The following is a 14,629-nucleotide window of genomic DNA, read 5'->3' as shown; positions in this document are numbered from 1 at the left end:
TTGGCATTTCCAATTTTCTTATTTTTATTAGGCTTATTATTATTATTATTATGAAGTTACTTTTATTATTAAAGTTTATTATTAAATTAACATTACAATTAATTTGCCCTGCAATATTACCGCATAACTGACGCACTGCGAGGATAACAAAAGATAAGGCTATTTACTCCTCAATTAAAATGTTTTAAAAAAGGTCTTTTAAAACAGGTCTATTATACAATTAATTATAGGCCTATAATTGAAATATGAACACTGCAGTCATCAATAAAAATCTGTAAAATAAAAGCTTTATTTACCTGACTAAGCACCGACTTTCAAAAACAACCTGTTTATCACAAAATACATTTCTTCTCATTTTTTTTTCTCACTAGGCCTATGTACGGGCCACAAGAGAAATATTAAGGGAATAAATTAAAACAGTTAGCTATATACCGTTATATCAGCATATGTTGAAGATGTCTCTCGTCGTCTCTGAGAGAATAAGCGGCGTCAGATGCTGAAAGCTCCATCATTCCGTTTTTGCGTATTTTGTATGTATGTCTATATATATATGTATATATTATATTTTAGTGATCCAAATTATTTTTTTTGCAAGAAGTCTATTATGCTTCCCAAGTTTTTTTTTATTTATTTGATCAGAAATACAGTAAAAACAGTAATACTATGAAATATTCTTACAATTTATGTTTTTACATTATGTTCTTACAGCTGTTTTCTATTGTTATTTATTTTACAATGTAATTAATTCCTCGTATGCAAAGCTGAATTTTCAGCATCATTACTCCAGTCTTCAGTGTCACATGATCCTTCAGAAATCATTCTAATATACTGATTTGCTGCTCAAGAAACATTTCCTATTATGATCAATGTTGAAAACTGTTTTTGCTATTTAATATGTTTGTGGAAATCACAACTTTGATGCATCCTTTGATGCATACATTTTGAAAGAACAACATTTATAACTTTTTTCAATTTGATGCATGCTTGCTGAATAAAATGATTAATTGCTTAAAAAAATTACTAGCCCCAAACTTTTATGCACTAACATCTAATAACCCTGCTATTTTCAATATTGCCTTATAATTAGTATTACCCCGCCATTTGTGCTCAGATCAAATAACTAACTGAAGTTGAATTCAAACTCGATGTAAATTTGCACGTTTTCATCTTTTCATCTTCAACCAGAAGCCGCTTGCTCTTTCAACATAACACAGATAAACAGATAAATTTGCATCCAGGGGGTCGATTTATTCATGTATAGGTCAAACTCTATTCTTAGTCACAGTGGGGTGTAATTAGGACCTGTATAAGGCCAGTCTGCGCATTCCTACATAATGATCTCTTAGCTAGTGAATATGAACATGGGATGGTGTGTAGCAACATGTATGCATGCAATTACTTTGTTGCTGCGTAGGTGCACTGGCGGCTGTGTTTTGAAATGGATTCCATTTCAACCTAGGCTTGGTTGCTTGAGGTCTGGAGGTGTCTTTAGTTGCTTAGACTTCCTGCCTGAGTGTCATTAATTGATTATTGAGTGTTAACATGTAGTGAGTGTGAGGGGATGGAGCTGAAGCTGCGGTAATTGAAGCAGACATGAAAATCCTTTTAATGCACGCAATCCATTTGTTTGTACTGGATCAGATCTGTCAGGTAGATTCCACTAGCGTTTGGCATGGCAGTTAAAATATCCACTGATGTGATTTGCTTTGCATGGGAGGGTTTGAATCAGTGGTTCTCAATGGGTGGGTCTTGAGTACTGAGTTATGCATGTGAATAATATAATGCAGATGATCATATAATTGTGCATAGTTAAAAAGGAGACAATCTACAATACATTTTGACTAGCATAATTTCAAAGATGTAATGCTTAATTTTTAGTTATTTAGTTTTTTTTTAAATGCTAGGCATTAATTATTTTTTGAAAATTATTATTATTATATATGTACATATATTTATTTATATATTGTATTATACATTTTTAAGTACATCCTATGTTAAATTTATATAATATTTTTTATATGTTTTTAATATACTGACATGAAGAAACAGAACAAACTAAGACAGACTAAATCCAGAAGACCTGTGGCAACGTCTCCAAGATGCTTCAAGAAACCTCCCTGCAAAGTTACCTGAAAAACTATGTGCAAGTGCACCTAGGGCAAAAGCTGCTTTAAACGCAAAGGATGGTCACACCAAATGTTGATTTAATTTAGTTAATAGAAGTTAATTGATAAAGAAAATCTATTTATGACATCAGTTTGACAGCATCCTCATTTTACAGCATTTTTACACAAGTGCCTAAAACTTTTAACAGTACTGTAGCTTTGCAGGGAGGTTTCTTGAAGCATCTTGGAGATGTTGCCACAGTTCTTCTGGATTTTGTCTGTCTCAGTTTGTTCTGTTTCTTCATGTCATTCGAGATCTCTGTGCGGAGCACTGGCTGTTGTCAGACTCCTTGTGCAAACTAAAATCTCACTGGATTATTACAATTAATGGCAAAATGAATGTTTGGACATGTAAACTGATATTTCCTACTGACACACTACAGCAAAAGATAAAAAGAACTGACTTAAAACCATTTTTTACCTGGTGAAAATACTAGTGTTCTAATCATTTTGCTCATCACTGTATGTTAGTATTGAAATTAGGGCTGTCAGTTTAACACGTTAACTTAATTAATTAGTTATGAAAAAATAACGCAATTAAAATATTTTAACACAGTTAATGCACTGGCCCTGCCCCCAGACCTGTACATCATCTTGCATTTCATATAGTTGACTGTTGACAAATATGATGCAGGGTAACAACTCCATAAATGCAGTTATGCCCTAAATTTTACAATGTAATTAATTCCTCGTATGCAAAGCTGAATTTTCAGCATCATTACTCCAGTCTTCAGTGTCACATGATCCTTCAGAAATCATTCTAATATACTGATTTGCTGCTCAAGAAACATTTCCTATTATGATCAATGTTGAAAACTGTTTTTGCTATTTAATATGTTTGTGGAAATCACAACTTTGATGCATCCTTTGATGCATACATTTTGAAAGAACAACATTTATAACTTTTTTCAATTTGATGCATGCTTGCTGAATAAAATGATTAATTGCTTAAAAAAATTACTAGCCCCAAACTTTTATGCACTAACATCTAATAACCCTGCTATTTTCAATATTGCCTTATAATTAGTATTACCCCGCCATTTGTGCTCAGATCAAATAACTAACTGAAGTTGAATTCAAACTCGATGTAAATTTGCACGTTTTCATCTTTTCATCTTCAACCAGAAGCCGCTTGCTCTTTCAACATAACACAGATAAACAGATAAATTTGCATCCAGGGGGTCGATTTATTCATGTATAGGTCAAACTCTATTCTTAGTCACAGTGGGGTGTAATTAGGACCTGTATAAGGCCAGTCTGCGCATTCCTACATAATGATCTCTTAGCTAGTGAATATGAACATGGGATGGTGTGTAGCAACATGTATGCATGCAATTACTTTGTTGCTGCGTAGGTGCACTGGCGGCTGTGTTTTGAAATGGATTCCATTTCAACCTAGGCTTGGTTGCTTGAGGTCTGGAGGTGTCTTTAGTTGCTTAGACTTCCTGCCTGAGTGTCATTAATTGATTATTGAGTGTTAACATGTAGTGAGTGTGAGGGGATGGAGCTGAAGCTGCGGTAATTGAAGCAGACATGAAAATCCTTTTAATGCACGCAATCCATTTGTTTGTACTGGATCAGATCTGTCAGGTAGATTCCACTAGCGTTTGGCATGGCAGTTAAAATATCCACTGATGTGATTTGCTTTGCATGGGAGGGTTTGAATCAGTGGTTCTCAATGGGTGGGTCTTGAGTACTGAGTTATGCATGTGAATAATATAATGCAGATGATCATATAATTGTGCATAGTTAAAAAGGAGACAATCTACAATACATTTTGACTAGCATAATTTCAAAGATGTAATGCTTAATTTTTAGTTATTTAGTTTTTTTTTAAATGCTAGGCATTAATTATTTTTTGAAAATTATTATTATTATATATGTACATATATTTATTTATATATTGTATTATACATTTTTAAGTACATCCTATGTTAAATTTATATAATATTTTTTATATGTTTTTAATATACTGACATGAAGAAACAGAACAAACTAAGACAGACTAAATCCAGAAGACCTGTGGCAACGTCTCCAAGATGCTTCAAGAAACCTCCCTGCAAAGTTACCTGAAAAACTATGTGCAAGTGCACCTAGGGCAAAAGCTGCTTTAAACGCAAAGGATGGTCACACCAAATGTTGATTTAATTTAGTTAATAGAAGTTAATTGATAAAGAAAATCTATTTATGACATCATTTTGACAGCATCCTCATTTTACAGCATTTTTACACAAGTGCCTAAAACTTTTAACAGTACTGTAGCTTTGCAGGGAGGTTTCTTGAAGCATCTTGGAGATGTTGCCACAGTTCTTCTGGATTTTGTCTGTCTCAGTTTGTTCTGTTTCTTCATGTCATTCGAGATCTCTGTGCGGAGCACTGGCTGTTGTCAGACTCCTTGTGCAAACTAAAATCTCACTGGATTATTACAATTAATGGCAAAATGAATGTTTGGACATGTAAACTGATATTTCCTACTGACACACTACAGCAAAAGATAAAAAGAACTGACTTAAAACCATTTTTTACCTGGTGAAAATACTAGTGTTCTAATCATTTTGCTCATCACTGTATGTTAGTATTGAAATTAGGGCTGTCAGTTTAACACGTTAACTTAATTAATTAGTTATGAAAAAATAACGCAATTAAAATATTTTAACACAGTTAATGCACTGGCCCTGCCCCCAGACCTGTACATCATCTTGCATTTCATATAGTTGACTGTTGACAAATATGATGCAGGGTAACAACTCCATAAATGCAGTTATGCCCTAAAATTCCAGATATTGGGGCAAAAAATGCCCCTGTATGAGTTTTTGTCTCATATTTATATCATATGATAAGCGATATCACATCAGCAGTGAGAGCAATAGGCCTATCACACGAGTGCTGTTTTTGTCACAAAGAACACGAGCGCACCAGTGTTAATTTTGACAGCAAATTTTGATTTAGTTTTAGTCATAGCCTTTTGACTAAAATGCCATTTAGTTTTAGTCATATTTTAGTCATCTGAATTGTTTTTAGTTTTAGTCGACTAAATATCACAAGATTTTAGTTGACTAAATCTACAGTAAATTTAGTCGGCTAAAATCGAATGGGTTACAGTACATTTATTACGCATTTCTCTCAAATTTCCAAACTCATTATATAGGTTTGATATTAAGGTTTGATCATGATAGACACCGATTTAACTGTGGTGACACAACATGCCTTCATGTTAAAATTTAATAAAACCACTTCTCGTAAAGAACAAGAACATGGTATTCTTTTTAATGAAATACCAATGGTTATATAGGCTAATTATGCATTCTTTATAGCAACTTGTTTACCATATTCTTCATTCTTTCAAGCAGACATATTTATTTATATAAATAAATTTAGATTCATCTTTAGGGCTACTAAAGTTTTTCAGTCAAGAGCAGTGCGGGATTGTCTTTTGTTGCTTGATTAACATCAATGACTCGGACAATAGCAACTAAATTAGGCTGCTGTCCCTTTAAAACCGGATGCACGGATGCAATGTACTGATACACGTTCTCCCTGCTGTTTACGTTTACTTCAGATGTAATTAACTGTTTACGTGAATACTCATCAAAACGGACAATTCAACATCATTTTGTATGTAATTCTCCGCTCATGCGAGGTAGAATCGACTCATAAAGACATTTAACGCCACCTGTTGGTAGTTTTAGTTTCTTGTTTAGAGTATCATTTCATTCATTACGGACAATTCAACATCATTTTGTATGTAATTCTCCGCTCATGCGACGTAGAATCGACTCATAAAGACATTTAACGCCACCTGTTGGTAGTTTTAGTTTCTTGTTTAGAGTATCATTTCATTCATTAAAAAAAATTAATAATTAATAAACATTAAAGGAATAGTTTACCATAAATAAATAAATTCTGTCATCATTTACTCACCCTCATGTTGTTTCAAACCTGGATGACTTACTTTCTTTTGCACAACATAAAAGAAGGTATTTTGAATACTGTTGGTAACTAAGCTGTTTTGGTCACTAGTGACTTTCATTGCATGAACAAAAAATACTGAGATGTTTCTCAAATGATCTTCTTTTATGTTCCATATTTTGTTAGGCCATTGTAGCCTAAATATTTAACACAATAATAGCCTTAAATTGTCTTTTGGCTGTATTTTCACCGCCAAATTTAGTTTGTGATTAATTAGATTAATTAATCGCAGCACCCTGTAATTAATTACATAAAACATTTTAATCGACAGTCATAATTGAAATATATTTCAATCAATTGTTGAGGTCCTAAAAAAAGAAAAAAAAAAAAATATATATATATATATATATATATATATCAGAAAGAGATTTATTGCCTTGTCTTGGTGTTTATTGTCTTGGTGTTAGGAGCTTCCGGTACAGAAAATACAAGCAAAGTACAGACATACATAAAAAGAGAGAATAGACAATAAATTATAAATAACAATAGTAATAAAAATATACAGAAAAAGGAAAAATGTCATATGTGCTATTTACAGATGAAGGTTTAATGAGTTATATTCAGATGTGCAGTACTGAGGTGTGTTATGTGTTGTTCAGGTGCGATATGGCCTGGGGGAAAATACTGTTCTTGTGTCTGGCTGTTTTAGTGCACAGCGCTCTGTAGCGCCAGCCAGAGGGCAACAGTTCAAAGAGAGAATGGGCTGGGTGTGAGGGGTCCAGAGTGATTTTCTTAGCCCTTTTCCTCACTCTGGAGATGTAAAGATCTTGGAGGCTGGGCAGAGGGGCACCAATAGTGCCCCCCCACTGCTCAACCTCCTGTCTGTAAGCAGACTCGTCTCCGTCCTTGATGAGGCTGAAGACTGTAGTGTCGTCCACAAACTTCAGGAGCTTGACAAGAGGGGTCCTTTGAAGTGCAGTCATTTGTATGCAGGGAGAAGAGCAGTGGGGAGAGAACACATCCCTGAGGAGCTCCAGTGCTGATTGTGATAGTCCTGGATGTGAGTTTGCCCAGCCTCACTAGCTGCTGCCTGTCTGTCAGGAAGCTGGCGATCCACTGACAGATGGAGGTGGGCATGGAGAGCTGAGTCAGTTTGTCTGAGAGAAGGTCAGGCATGATGGTATTGAAGGTAATGATGGTGGAGCGTTTGAAGCAGCAGGGAACGTCACTCAGCGCCAGTGATTAGTTGAAGATCTGTGTGAAGACGGGGGCCAGTTGGTCAGTACAGACTTTAAGACAGGCAGGTGAAACACCATCTGGGCCTGAAGCTTTCTTAGATTTCTGCTTCCTGAAGACCTGGTTCACATCCTCTTCACAGACCTTAAGCACAGGTTGAATGGTGGGGGAGGAAGGGAGGGGGGTTGCGAGGGGGTAGGTGAATGTGTGAAGTGCAGATCAGAGCGGGTGCTGGGTGTCAGTCTGGCCTTTTCAAATCGACAGTAAAACACATTCAGATCGTCAGCCAGTTGTTGATTCTCCACAGACTGTGAGGGTGGTGTCTTATACAAGGTGATGTTCTTCAGACCAGTCCATACTGACTCCGGATCGTTGACTGAAAACTGTTTTCTCAGCTTTTCAGAGTAGTTCTTTTTAGCCACTCTGATCTCCTATGTTAGTCTGTTCCTGGCCTGGTTATACAAGATTTTATCCCCACTTCTGTAAGCATCCTCTTTGGCGTGACAAAGCTGTTTGAGTTTCCCTGTAAACCACGGTTTATCATTATTAAATGATAAGAATGCCCTGGTGGGGATGAACATATCCTCACAGAAACTGATATATGAAGTTATAGTCTCCGTGAGCTCGTCCAGTTCGGTGGCAGCAACTTCAAAAACACTCCAATCAGTGAGGTCGAAACAGGCTTGTAAATCCCGCTCCACTTCATTAGTCCATCTTTTAACAGTCCTTAATACAGGTTTAGGTGATTTCAGTTTCTGCCTGTAGGTCGGTATAAGATGAACCAAACAGTTATCAGAGAGCCCCAAATCTGCTTGTGGGACAGCGTGATATGCATCCTTTATTGCTGTGTAACAGTGATCCAATATATTACTGTCTCTGGTGGGACATGTAACGTGCTGTCTGTATTTTGTCAGTTCACGGGAGATATTTGCTTTGTTAAAATCTCCAAGAATAATTAAAAGAGAGTCCGGGTACTGTTGTTCCATTTCAGTTATTTGTTCGGCCAGCTGTTGCATCGCGGCGCTCGCGCACCGTCTGGAGGCATGTACACATTCACGAGAATGAAAGTTTGACTAGGACCGCTGCCCCTCTGACCAAAATATCCAACGAAGCATCTGAATAATCAAAAACTGGAAAAAAATTGTCTGGTGTGTGTTGCCTTATGTCCAGTAGTTCATCTCTGCTAAAACTGATAGTAAGAGAATGACTAAACACAGAACAAGCAAACAAAAACAGTAAAAGAATGGGAGTGTTCCACACCACAGCCATACGTGGGGCCATCATAAAACAATATGTGTATATATATATATATATATATATATATATATATACACACATAGAGTTCTGGCATGAAACTCTAGATGGCGCTAAACTCAATCTGACCTAATGACATCATTATCATATGGCACAGCTGATTGGTTCTCTCCTGAATCGGTAGCCAATGAGCCCACTGCTCAACATTCAAATATATGACTAGTGCTTGCCGTAGCAGCTGCAGCTTGCTTCAGAAACCCTCCACAATCCCCAGCTCTACCTGTATAGTTCTGCTACGAGGTGATTCATGTATGCTATGTGGGAGTTATTTCCTGTATGTTGTATTTGCAGCAGCAATATTTCTTACATGCTCACAGCAGCATGTTGTGGATGTATTGACAGTAGCAAATCTCGGTACTTGCTCTGCCACATCAGCAGCAGCAGCGTAGCAGATCTATACAAACTGCATTCTATTTTAGTTCAAGACTGAGGTGTTTCTATTTATGACTGTGATTGACAGTTTCAATATGTGCTCAATATGTGCACACTTATCATGTTCCAGTTTCAATGCAAGTTCAATTAATTAGTTTGCTAATCGTGACATGACGTATTTCAGTACTGATGCTTTACATGATTTGATTATCTCATCATCTTTTTAGGACTATGAGTTCCTGTACAAGAGTGGCGTCAGCTGTATCTTCGGCCCAGGGACCAGAATTCCTCAAGCTGCGGTGGAAGTTCTTGACAGCATTGAAAAAAGTCTGGAGAAGAAACGACAGGCCATGTAACCACAGAACAATCACACTAACATCTCTAAACGCACTTCAGCTAAAGACAGCAATTCAGTAGGTTGACTGAGAAAAAGCAGAAAACGTTTGATATTCCAACAATTATCACAGCACAGTGTAATCAGTATGAAATCGACTCTCATCAGAGTTGTGTTTGATTGAAAACGTGTTAAAGCAGTCTTTGATTTTGTCTAAAATGTGTATAGTTTGACATAATGCATTAAAATCAATATGTTGATGTGGTCACCAGCGCTTTTCTTACATCATTATTTGCTATTTCAACCCATAATTTCATAATCTTCTCTCATCAGAGTGAAGCTGTTTTGTTGTTTTATTTAACAATACCATAAACACTGGAACTTAACTTGGATAATGTATTTTATATATACAGTAATGTATATGGGATTCTGTCTTTTCTCAAAGTGTGTACTTATAGACTTATTGTACAACGTATTGAGCGTGATCTCTATGTTATTGAGCAACATCTGTTTCAGCTTTCAGTAAAAATGAGCATGTGGATGTTGAGATCTGTGAGATTTTATGTCTAATCTAGTATAAATCCATATGAAACCATAAACCCTGAAAGTGAGCGGCCAGATCTGCTTCCTGTGACTGCCTTTTGGCTGATTTTATTGTTAATGTTTTGTAATTCACTCATAAACCCACAATGCTCTTGTGAAGGGAACTCAGTTTAAGGAATAGTTCACCCAAAAATGAAAATTTGCCGAACATTTACTAACTTTCGGGCTATCCAAGTTGTAAAGGAGTTTGTTTCGCCATTGTAACAGATTTGGAGAAATTTAGCATTACAACACTTGCTCACCAATGGATCCGTTACAGTGAATGGGTGCCATCAGAATGAGAGTCCGAACAGCTGATAAAAAGATCACAATAATCCACAAGTAATCCACACGACACTTCACAAGATGTTAATTGTTGGACTGGAGTCAAGTCGCTTTATGCTGGTAATTTCTCAGATTTCTTTTTTTGAAAGGAATTTCACGCCTTGGTGTCCATCATCTTAAACGGGAGCAAATCTCAGCGGTCACTTCACATGATCCTCATGGTCATAATGACCACCTGCCAGCATGTTTAGACCCCATGTAGCGCTTGTCCACTGTGATGCTTCCCCTCAAACACAAAAACAAAAAAAAAACCATGCCTCTAACTTGATTTTTCCAAACAACAACAAACCGAGTATGACAGGAAATGTGATTCAGTCTGACATTTTGTTCACGTCTCATGGGCTGTGAGCTTTGCAGAAGCCACTATAGTCACTCCGGCTATGGGCCTGTTAATGTTGTTGACAACAGTTTAAGAATATTTTCATCTATTCAGTGTGTGATCATGTAATATGTTGATAAAATGTTCCAAGACAGACATTGGAATAACATTCAGCAAATGGTCTATGGCTTTTTTAATGGTGTTTTTGTTTAAACCTTATTTTTAGGCTTAGATTTTACATTTTTTTTGAGAATGTATCTATATTTTTAGAAAATGAAAACATCTTGTATAAAATACAATATTTTTACAAGTATGAGATTTTCTTTTTTTAAATGTTGCATGAATTCAATTTTTTTTTCCATATTAATTATACAGAACAGATCACTTTCAGTAAATGATGAATATATATTATACATATTTTTTGTATCTGTGACCTAATGAATTTTCTAGCTTATTGGGAAAATGGCATAGAGGCCAAAGCAACTGCAAGTGCAAAATATGCATTTTTGTGTACTTTGGGTTACAAGGGGTTAGTGAGATGTAGAATATGTCACTGACGTAACGTTGAACGTGACTGACTGAATGGGAACTAGAGATTCTCAAAGAAATGCTATAGTGGACACATCCAGATTTCATTCTTCTGTCTTTTGTGGATGGCTCCTCAAGAAAGGCAAAGTACATGCATTCTTGATTGTAACAGCAATGCAACCTTGAAAATTCAGTGGTAAACTTTGCTTTTTTTTTTTTACTTAAAGTAACACAAATTAAAAATGGGTAAAGACCCTGATTTTCTTAACTAGTGGTTTCCCAGAGACAATTCTTTTGGGGAAAAGATAGTTAATATTAATATTTGGATGTCTTTGTGTTTAAACAAAGCAGCATTTAGGAAGCATCAAATCCTATGTATCATATTTGTGTACAAACATAAAATCAACATCTTTAAAAGAGGATTCACATACATTACTCTTTTCACTGAATTCACAAAAAAAAATGAATTAAGTCACTGAAAAGTATGATTAATCAGGCGAGTCAATGATTTGGTGACCAATTCATAATTTATAGCATATTATGCTATTTCATATTTATAGTGTCATTTCATTTATTACCCCCAACATTTCAAATTTCTGTGTTCATAATATTTTATGTTTAAAACATTAGTCTCATAACATTATTTATGCAAGTGTAGCTGCAGTGTAAATGCATTCCTTGCATCTCCGAGCTGCATTAAACCTACTGTGTAAATACTTCTAAATGCCACTTCAGATGCAGCGTCTGTGCCACCTTGTAGTTACTGATTTCGTTTGATTGGTAACAGCCCTATAGTGTCTCATTATTGGAATTGCATGTATTCAATAAAAGCGGGTGGAAAAATAAAAAAAAAGTTAAAAAGCTGCCCTTATAAAATGCTGTAAAATACATATTTTTTAAAATTACCCTGGAAATCTGTTTAAGACAGCAAATGTCACCCCTTAATCGAAAAGTACATTTCTGTCACTGCTCGTAGTTTTGGGTTTATTTTTCAGTTTCTATCCTGGCTTCACTGAATCACACTAGGAATCAGTAATTTTCAGGTAAATTGTGATTGTACTATATATTCTATAGCACAAAATATACAGTGATAAATAATTGCAGTCATTGTTTGGTGTTCAAGCACTTTGATATTTCATTGTGAAACCCAGTCAACCCAGTTTTAAAATTAGTCTTCAAGAAAATCTTAGTTCTTAGAATCAAGCCTTTAAAAAAAAGGCTTTCAGAGGGGATTATGAGTGCTGCTGTCAATACCGGCCATTAGTCGAGCGCTCGCACACCTCCTCAATGGGGAGTTATTTTAGCTGGATAAACCTGTTATCTGTGGAAGAGTGATGGTTAGAGGTGAGCACATGCGAGTGAGGGTCATCTTCACCGGTGTAAGCTCTGATTGTCATGGTAATGCACAGATCGTGGGGCAATGGGTTCTGCAGCAGAGATTAATCATTCAAATTCAAATATCCAGATCTTATTGAAAGTTTCAACTTGCATTATGAATCGGAGCTGATGGATTTTACAGATCTTCTTTATGCACCAAGAGCTTGTAACACTCCAAAGAGAAAGGAAAAATTGAAATGGCATCATATGACCCCTTTAATGCTGATCTTTATTACCAGTCTTTTGTAAGCTGAAAAATTTTGTGGGAAGTGTCACCCTTGACTTTTCCCTGTAACTCTACATGGGTTTTCATATATTTTAAGTGAACATTTTGATGCATGCTTAATGATTTGTTGCTTTATTAACATTTCTGTTTTTGAGTTCCCAGCATCCCTGCTGCACCCATATGATAAACGGTATTAACCATGAAGGGATACATAGTTTCATATTGTTTTATATTCTCTGTTGTGTATGTACAGTTTTATCTGACCCTAAATCTTTTTTCTTCCTTCTTTCTCTTCTGTTAATGCTGTACAATAAGGTCGGTAATAATGCGGTGCAATCTCACTGTAAAAATAACACAATGATGCTGCCATATTTTTTAAAGTCATTTTTCTCTCATGTAATGTGGCTCTAAAGTGCAGGTAAAAATTGCAATTTTGTGACCACCCTCTAAAAGAATAGTGGATTACTCTATAAATATTCATGACATTCTATATTTTGGCTATCTTTTTCACTTATGTATTTTTTTTTCATCAGGAAAAAATGACAAAAATTTTTTATATTTTGACAGGGATATCTGATTGAGTTGATACATTAGGACCCATTTGTATATATAAGTATTTACAAGTGCGTATATTTATTATTTAAATGAACATTATAATTAACACAAATCATTAGCTCTGTATTAATTATCACATTATTTGTGTTTTATAGTTACGCATTAGATCTATTAAAAAAAAAGTATGTTTTATAAACAGTTGACTGAACGGAAAGTTGAGTGTAATGAACGCAGGACATATTTAAGCATGGATGTGGTTCGAAGCAATGCGGTGTGATGTGTTGCAGCCCAGTGGCTAATATTAAAGAGAGTGTAATCGAAACATCATGTGACGTGAGGAAGGCGAGAATTAGTGGTGTGAAACTCTGTCGTGGCATTGCATGGACAGATCTAGGTCAGTATAAAATGAAAAATCGTATCATCCATGGTTTTTCCTCATATTTCCTCTTTCCTGCTGTGACTGAAATTACAGACATGACTCTTTGCCTTCGCTTGCTGCAGTCCTCATAACACGGTCTTCTGCAATAATGCCAATAAAGTATTAAAACATGTTCCCTTACAGGCAGCCGGAGCTCATTAACACTTTTTATTCAAATATATATATATATATATATATATATATATATATATATATATATATATATATATATATATATATATATATATATATATAAAAGGGCATTGTTGTACCTTGCTTACACATATTAGTACCTTAAAGGTATTTATTAGTACCTTTTGAAAGAGAACCAACCCAGTGAAAGTTTTGTACTTGGAGTGTATTGTACATAACTAATCAGAAATTTTAAGGACTATTGTGAAAACAACTATTCCGAATATAGGCTTATTAAATTTCCCTATGACACCAGTAGCTTTTGACATGACTCTTTAATGTCTTTGATGACTCTTTGATTTTCTCTGATGCCAAGCAAAGATTGAATGCAGTGAGCCAGCATGTTTATCAAACACTTCAATCTGAAACACTCAGATATAATAACAGAGGGGGAGAGCATGCTGTTTTTATCTTTATTGTATAGTGTTTTTCAGTTTATTAATCACATGTGGGGAATGGTCAGATGGTTATAGTTCTGTTTTCTGTAATGTAATGTAAACACAAACTGGTCACACAAGATTGAGATCTAAACAAAACGAAGAAAAAGCTAAGTTTGCCCACCTCTTTCTTTGTTAAGCTTTAGATCTTGATTTAGATTTTATTTTGAATGTAATGCAAAATGATTGTACCCTGCTGCTTGGGTTTTGGATGTGAAGTACTTACCTGAAAACATGTTAGAAATCCAGCATCAGGCCCCATTTTCTGTTTAAATTAAAGGGGTCATATTATGCTTTTGAGAAAGGAAAACTTGAAATCA

At 35.4% G+C, this 14,629-nt stretch overlaps 1 protein-coding gene across 2 annotated transcripts in view; it reads left to right on the top strand.

Moving 5' to 3' along the window:
* Positions 1 to 9,595, top strand: part of mmut (methylmalonyl CoA mutase) — a 48,239-nt gene extending 38,644 nt beyond the window's left edge. For both annotated transcript variants that reach the window (XM_016295815.1, XM_016295816.1), the window contains exon 13: positions 9,224 to 9,595. In XM_016295815.1, the coding sequence (XP_016151301.1) occupies positions 9,224 to 9,352 (129 nt within the window). In that variant the 3' untranslated portion in view covers positions 9,353 to 9,595. The remainder of the gene's footprint in view (positions 1 to 9,223) is intronic.
* Positions 9,596 to 14,629: the final 5,034 nt, after the last annotated feature.

The sequence above is a fragment of the Sinocyclocheilus grahami genome, unplaced genomic scaffold (genome assembly GCF_001515645.1).
Source record: "Sinocyclocheilus grahami isolate Dianchi unplaced genomic scaffold, SAMN03320097.WGS_v1.1 scaffold340.1, whole genome shotgun sequence".
NCBI classification, from domain to species: Eukaryota; Metazoa; Chordata; class Actinopteri; order Cypriniformes; family Cyprinidae; genus Sinocyclocheilus; species Sinocyclocheilus grahami.
Note: the sequence above shows the minus strand (reverse complement) of the source record. Positions and strands in the feature narration are given on the sequence as shown.